This window comes from Mastacembelus armatus, chromosome 15, assembly GCF_900324485.2.
Source record: "Mastacembelus armatus chromosome 15, fMasArm1.2, whole genome shotgun sequence".
NCBI lineage: Eukaryota > Metazoa > Chordata > Actinopteri > Synbranchiformes > Mastacembelidae > Mastacembelus > Mastacembelus armatus.
Window position 1 is genome coordinate 12,978,626 of NC_046647.1, and position 7,753 is coordinate 12,986,378.

At 37.2% G+C, this 7,753-nt stretch overlaps 1 protein-coding gene across 3 annotated transcripts; it reads right to left on the minus strand.

The window, feature by feature from the left end:
* Positions 1-751: 751 nt before the first annotated feature.
* Positions 752-7,418, minus strand: cxcl12a (chemokine (C-X-C motif) ligand 12a (stromal cell-derived factor 1)). 3 transcript variants are annotated; one of them, XM_026308959.1, is made up of 4 exons: positions 7,261-7,418; positions 5,639-5,756; positions 4,565-4,648; positions 752-3,128 (listed from the first exon to the last, which is right to left on the minus strand). In XM_026308959.1, exons 1-4 carry the CDS (start codon positions 7,325-7,327, stop codon positions 3,101-3,103), a joined length of 297 nt encoding a protein of 98 aa, XP_026164744.1. In that variant the 5' UTR covers positions 7,328-7,418; the 3' UTR covers positions 752-3,100. The 3 variants fall into 3 exon arrangements, with proteins under 3 accessions (XP_026164744.1, XP_026164743.1, XP_026164745.1); XM_026308958.1 differs by having other exon boundaries at positions 752-3,141; XM_026308960.1 differs by lacking the exon at positions 752-3,128 and having other exon boundaries at positions 4,561-4,648.
* Between the last annotated feature and the right edge of the window lie 335 nt (positions 7,419-7,753).

The window sequence follows — 7,753 nt, forward strand, 5'->3', positions numbered from 1 at the left end:
GACTATTTCACAAAAGCCTTGGAACACACACTTAAACTGGGTTCTTTAATTTAAAAGTTGCTCCTTTAAGGGATTCATTTTATCTCCAAAGTGGCAGTCACAGCTGATTAGATCTATGTGCCTGTCTCTCAGATTTAGTGATGAACAAGTGAAACATGCTGAGGGTGACTGGATGCTTATTTAGGCTTGGTGCCCAGTAATCCTCAAGTAAAAACCTGGCAATAAGGAAGATCATTCATGTAAATCTGCCAATAATTCATGTTCTTTCCTTGATGTGCAGATGTGTCAGAGCTTAAATAACTCCTCAATTACTTTTGATAGTATCTCATTCAATACAGACTTTGATATAAAAACCTCTTTATATGTTTTCATTTTCTGTTTTGCAGCTCAGTCAAAACACATTCTTTATGAGCTTTATGAGCAACGTGTAATGTTTTCAGACATTTCTTGCCGTTTTTTTAGATACATTTTCCATAAACTTACAAGTACATACACATAAACACATAAACTTTAAAATGAAATCGTCTACATGCACCTTTTCCTACACCTCAGGCACCAGTCACACCACCTGCACAGTTTTAACTGGTGGATGTTGGCAGTGATCTTGGGAACACAATGAGTTATGGACTATTGCAAACAACTGTTTTTCATTAGAGAACATGTTTGTGTATGTTCCAGCGCAGGCCACACAAATGATAAAACACCCACAGATGATATGCAAGTAGTAACAAATACAAAGGACATGTGAAGAATTTGTCTTACAATGTTTAATTGAAATATTCTCAGTGAACAAATGTTTTCAAATGATTTACTCTGAGTACAATTAATGGACGATATGACAGTCTGTCCTCTGTTCGATTGTTAAAATGTCACATTAGACAAGTGTTCAGTCTTCACATTACTAGAGAGGAAAATTCTTGTTGCTACTTGCAGAGATTCTTGCAGTGATGCATACTTTTAACAGTTTAACATAATTAGTTCTTATACAGTGAGTATATCTGATTAATTTTTTATCGCAAATTGGGGCACCAGAGCTGAATCAATGGAGAAATCTATGGCTTTATCTCCCACACCTGCTGACTCTACTTTTATCATGCTCAAACTGGACTTCAAAGCTAATTCATACACATGGCGAAGTGGGCTGTGGACTGCCTTTCACAGTGCTTTATCTCCCTGATGTTTCAATCAGCAGATCACTCTCATTACATATACTACCGTGTTCCGCCGCAAATAATGCCCTTAGAGAGAAGTTGAAAGTTCATCCCTTTAAGTTCTAATGTTTTCCTAATGGTCCCTTGTTGAGTTAATAGTCAAATAACAGGCATGAATATTGTGCTTGCCTTTCATTTGCCCTTGTGAGTAAAGCTAAACACATGTTTTCACATCAAAGCTGCAAATTTACCCTCTGCCCCAGTAGTACAGTAAGATTACACCAGCTGTGTGTTGGCTCTAGAAACGCTTGCTTTAGCCTGAATATAAACATGTAAAGACTGACTTATCTGAACTGTATCTGTTCATCTGTGTGTATACGTGTGTGTGTGTGTGTGTGTATATATGATGTAAAGAACATATATGAAAGCTTACATTAAAATATTATCCGTATTTTAAAGATTTAAAGATTTCCTTTTTTACTGACCAACTGCATATAAGTTTTGCAATAAATGTTTAGCTGGATGGCTCAATTGTGAGTACAGTTTCTTCATTTAAATGTTTGGATTTAATATATAAATGCATAAAAGGGTACAAAATAAACATTTGTATATTAATTTTACATATGACAAGGCACATTAAATGAAGAAATGAGGATTAAACAATTAAATGCAGTTAAAAACTGATCAATCAAAAAGAATAGGATGGAAGAATGGAAATAGAATGATAAACAGAAAAATACAAGCGAGAATGTAATGGTCAAGCTTAGTGAGTAATGCTAAATGTTTAAAATGGATACATTAGATATAAAGTGCATTGCTATCTGCATGACAGTTGTAGGTAGTCGTATCTGCTGCATGTATATCTCTTTCTTGTCAGTAATAGTACTACTTTATCTACTTAGACTCTAAAAATAACATACAGTTTTAACTACTGATGTAATAACTGATACTGAAATTGCTGTACATCCTTCTTTGAAATGGACATTTATATCATTAGAATCCTGCAAACAGGAAATAATCCCTCTGATACAGATTTAGGAAGATGGCTAACGATGAAGGGCACAGCTCTATGATTCTAGTCAATCTTAACTTGCTGGTTGATCAGTTAAACAATTTGGGATCCAGATGTTCGGCTTTTTTTAAAAAATATAAAGAGCAGACATGTTGAGTAACCCAACTACAGAACGGCTCAGGAAATGCTCCAGCTCTTTTGGCATCCCAATTTCCATCACAAAAACATTGTAATTGCCATTTTTTGGTAGGATCTAGTATTCAGTCTGAGGCTAGCTGGCACCCACTGAAATTTCATGGTGCCAATTAACTTGAAACATGAACTACAACTTGGCAAACTGTGAGGCTCTACCCATTGCTCTGTCTTTAGAAGAGAAACAATACATCATTTTGTACAATTTAAAATCTGACAATAAGGATAACCAGATTCCATGTTTAAGGATTTGTTATAATAAATCCATTTTATCCTGGTGCAGCAGAGCACAGGAATCTGCTACTTGCTGGAGGGAATTTGGCTCATGTTTTATCTGAAGACCCCCCCTGCAGACCTACATCTATCCCGCTTTACTCCTATGATCCCGAGATCCCTTTTCTAAAATGACAGAGACGCCAGATGGATGAGAAAATCTCCAAAAATAGCTCTTTACTGTTGAAGTTCATTAACAAAAAAGTATATACATTATAGTTAGAAAAACAAACAGATACAATTGCACTTGGCACTAATAAGATCTATATGGTGAGAGTGATAATGGTAGATGGTGATGATGACGGCGGGATTGGTGGACAGTGAAGAGTTGTAGGTTCACTCTACGGAAAAAGCTGCAGCATAGCAGCCAGGATAAGTGCTGTACAAGCAGATGATCTCATATCACATTACATATCTGTGATGATGATGGTCCACATCCTCGGTGATGGATCAGGAGGATCTCTGTTCACTTTCAGTCGTCAAATTTGGATTGCCTCATCCTGCAAAGGAAAACTTAAATTGATATGAGTTTTATAACAACAAAATAGATATGAAGCTGCAAAAATATTGCAATGTTGCAGTTGTTCTATTCTGCATTCAATTTTAGCTGGTTAACTCATCCCATTTTTCTCCCTTTAGTCAGTCGGCCTTTTCCAACTCTGAAGTTTTAGTCTATTAATTGTGTCAGGTTTGGTTTTTTAGCTGGTAAATAAAAAAAATATTTGCTAAATTATAGATAAAATATTAATTTGCAGAGTGATATTTATACACTACTGCACGAACTGTATATACCAAAATAAACACATGAACGTGGTTGGGAAGTTTAATTATTGACATTGGGTTGTACTTTATAAATGATGAGCCATATTTCAACTAATATGAAAAGGTAATCATGGTTTTGTTTATCTAAGTGTGGCATAATGCATGAGTTACAACTGTATGCTTTTCTACACACTCTAAATAAGTTTGTTCCTCCTCCCTTTTGACTCTATGTGTAATTGGAAACACATTAGGTCTGACCCATTGTGAATGACCACCATCTACTCTGTCCTTGGGCTTTTTTGTTATGCAGAGGACTGTTCACACCTCGACAAATCACAGGCTCCACATTAATCCCTGAGACAGATCGTCTGACTTTGGGACTGAGGGTGGATCATTCATAGGTACAGGAGCAGATTTCAACTTGGAGCATCCTGCACGTTAGTTTTCATAATGTAAAAAGCCAAGACCTCCAAGACCGCTCATTATGTGCCACTGCAACACAGTGAAGAATTTGCCTCATGCAACTGCTCCGCTCTGTGTTAGAAAATATACTGTATGACTGCACAGATTTTAAGATGGCACTTTCATCCCTTATATAAACCTTATGGTGTAGATTTTTCACAAAATATTAACAGTGATTTATAGCCCTCTCAGCCTCAGTCAGACTTTTTAACTGTTGCACTAATGTGACATTAAATGAAAAAAATACAACGGTAATTTAATAAAGTTACATCATTTTTCCCATATACCATTCATTCATGCTGAATCTCCAGCATAACTTTTAATGACAGAGGATGAGCCCATAACAGCAGTTTGGTATAAGAGCGGATTAAAGAAGGTTTTAAAGTTTTGTCCCACATCAAACCCACATTTTGTGTGTGAAAGAGGATTCAGCCTCTACTCCCACTTGGTCATGTACCAGCATGTTTTGAATTTGGGCTCCAATAGAAATTGGGCAATTACGAGCTGTTATTCTCACAATGGCCTATTGATGGATGCTCAAATGCACAATGGCACCTTCGCATACTTAAACTGCTTTACTTTAAGTCTGCAAAGTGGAAGTAGCTCAGTAGATGAGCTATCTGTCAAAGCCTGGAAAATGACAGCAGAGTACCACACACTGTAGCATAAACAAAATCTATTACTAAAACCAGCCAAATTTGTTTGTACTTACTTATTAAGAGCATTCCTCAGATAGTGCTGCACCAACCGGCTCTCTGGGTTGATACACACCTCTTTCTTTGACTTCAGCCTGGCACTGATCAGAAAAAGACAAACAGTTCAGTATAAATACCTCAGCTGAAGAAAAAACAGTGATCTAGTGATCTATGCAAAGTCAGTGCCACGGGTATTGTAACACACTGTTATCAGACGAATGAATTAACACCACCCCGTCACTTTGACACATATGGAGGACTTTTTCACAGGAGTGTATACATTTGATAATCAGCTGCCATTCTTTGTCATGCTGTTATGGATATTTATTAAGAATATGTGCATTCAGGCAGTTTTCAAAGAATAGGTGAGAGGAGTCAATCCGTTAACCTGTTGCTACAGTCTACTTTCTAAATCCAGCATAACCCTCTGGTTATTTACAGAATGGGTCAACACTGGATCATGTGTCTCTATGTGGAAGCTCTCACCTCATTTGGTGCTTGTGCTCTGTTTTTGAGTAACTCTTTCCCTTTTCCTGTACGTGTCCTTGTAATGCCAAAAATGCCTGCCAATTCTAGTTCCCACTCTCAACATGTTCCTGAGGTTTTCTTTTGAATTGTAACCAAGCACACTGCGGTTGTGTTGCTGCACACTTTCATCTGCAAATTCCGCTCCACACAAACCGTAACAATGAATGAGATCAGACCTCAAAGTTGTAAGCAGAGTATGAGGTGCAAACGCTGCATGACAAACAAACCCAATTAGAAAATTAGAAAACCCACAATTATTGCAATTATTGAAAACAACCCTCCATGCAACTTTCCACTTCCCTTTCACGTTTACTTAACACTTCCTGTGGACGCATCAGTGCGCTTGTGGTAAAAACCGCTTCTTTTCTGTGGATGTGTGTGAGGCCAAATGACAGCGGGGCGTGTGTGTACACATGCATGCACAACTCTTTTCTCTGACCTGTCTCCTCTTGGAGATTGATGGTGAGAAATGTCCAACAAGGAGGAGACCTGACATTTTTTTCAAAGACCAGGGTAGGAAACATATCCCACCCACATGAAATATATATTAAAACAATACTCACATCACTTGGAAGGGGCAGTTAGGTGTGGAGATGAACCTGATCTCTCTGATTTGGCTCCGTGGGACATTTTTGGCTGCTGCGCGGCAATAGCATCTCTCCACCAGACTGAGGGGCTTCTCTGAGAAAGGAGAGGACAGATCATTATCAGTTATACAAAGCATTTTTCAAAGAGCGTAATAAAACATAGATAATGATCTACTCTTGAATCTGGGATACTGTTAGACCCACCCCTAACCCTAACACCTGGTTGAAAATAAGTTAGGATTAAACATAATTACTTCAATCACATGAGCTAAAAATTAAATAACAAACAAACATGCTATGTATTTGACAGATACGTTATAGCTAATAAATCTCAGAATCAGTAAGATATGCACATTTATTTTCCATCCATCAATTATCTTTGCAGGATTTGGGTGGCTGGACCTAAAAATGTTACATCGAATTAACATTTTACATTCTCTTTCCTTACTTTTCTGCTTTCTTCACAGAACATGCACAGAGGAAAGAGACATTTAATGTATATGAGGACAGACATACACTACACTCTTTCATACACAACTGTGCACTGTGTGGTCCTTAAACTTCATCTGCATATTTTCCATTACAACATCAGCTTTGAGGTTTGTACACAGAGATGTTTATGGTTCATTAAAGTGGAAAAATAAATAGAACCATAGAAGAACAATAGATTTCTATTTGGTGAAATCTACATGACAAAGCTGAGGTCTAACCAGGGTAACGGTGCTGAAAAATGCGGCAAATTGTTGAGTTGGGTGGAAGTGATTTTAAAAGAAATGAGGCGTGTTAAGGACAGTTGAGCAAAACTGATAGGAAACCGCAGGTTACACAAACATATGGTGAGAAGTACCCTATAGATTAAACCCTATGCTAATTATTTTTACACCTGAGCTCAAGGTATTACCATGATAAAAGGCGCAACACCCTAACGTTAGGTGACTGATGTCGCCATGACTGGCCGTGGTTTTTTCTCATAGCTGCCTCATTTGCGCTGATTAAATGAAAACAAAGCGCAGAACAAACACACTCGCTGAATTTCTTACAGCAAGAACCACATGTGCAGCCTGCACAGCGTAAAATGCGTTTTCCACCAGTTCCCAAAACAAGATTATAACATTTGTGCAATAAAATACTAATAATAATGAAACTAAAATTAGCACAAACCAGTTAATTTACATCTCATTTGGGCAACAATTGTACTTCCATTGAATGAAATTGAAACTTCCGAATTAAATCTCCAGTTATTTGAACAGGTTTTTTCAATAAAACTGAGACTGTACCACGTCACGTCAAAATTAGGATTAATGTAAACATAACATAATAAGTGTCTAGAAGTCAACCAGGATTATTTTTATACAGCTAAGCACTAAAAGTCATCAGTCGTCGCAATGATTGAAACATATTTTTATTTTCTAACAAAACTATAAATAAATCTAAAATCTATAGATTTTGGTCCACCCTTTAAAATTATATGATCAAATAATCTCTAATAACTAAAAAAGAATCATAACAATAGCGTTATTTTACACCTGCAATGTGTACTATACAAAACAATCAAGAAAACAAACAAAATGCAGAAACACACAGAAATGATTCCATACCTTGTGATGGAGGCGCATATATCACCACCACGAGCGCAGTCACGATTGCCAGCAGTTTCAGATCCATTCTGCGTTAATGCCACCGAGATTTGATCCTTTCTGAGTAAAGTCCAGAGCAGCTGTGACAGACGCGACCCTGATGGAGTGTTAAATTACGCACCAGCGTCAAGCCACACAAGACAACCAACGCCTCTTCCGGTCATAGAAAGCAAAATAAAGTCCGTGAAGGGCACACGAATTGTTGTGACGAATATGCATTAAGTGACATAATGTATCAAAGATGAACAAAACTAAAATACATGGTTTGCATTTAAAACAGGTTCTTCGAAAAATGTCTGTGTTTTATGCGGCATGTTTCTATGCTTTTATTTTGTAAAATGCTTAAATTACGCACAACCCTCAGTAGTACAGTAGGCTGCACACCGTAATGTTGGGCATATTTACCATTTAGCAGGGTTATGTGTTATGGCATATTTTTAACATGACTAGGCAA

Excerpts from the sequence above, each read along its gene's own strand:
- cxcl12a (XM_026308958.1), bottom strand. The coding sequence starts at position 7,327 with ATGGATCTGAAACTGCTGGCAATCGTGACTGCGCTCGTGGTGGTGATA. Across the intron at positions 4,649-5,638 it reads AACTGCCCCTTCCAAGTGAT|TGCCAGGCTGAAGTCAAAGA; the intron begins GTGAGTATTGTT and ends TTTTCTGATCAG. Across the intron at positions 3,142-4,564 it reads CTGAGGAATGCTCTTAATAA|TTTTCCTTTGCAGGATGAGG; the intron begins GTAAGTACAAAC and ends TATCAATTTAAG.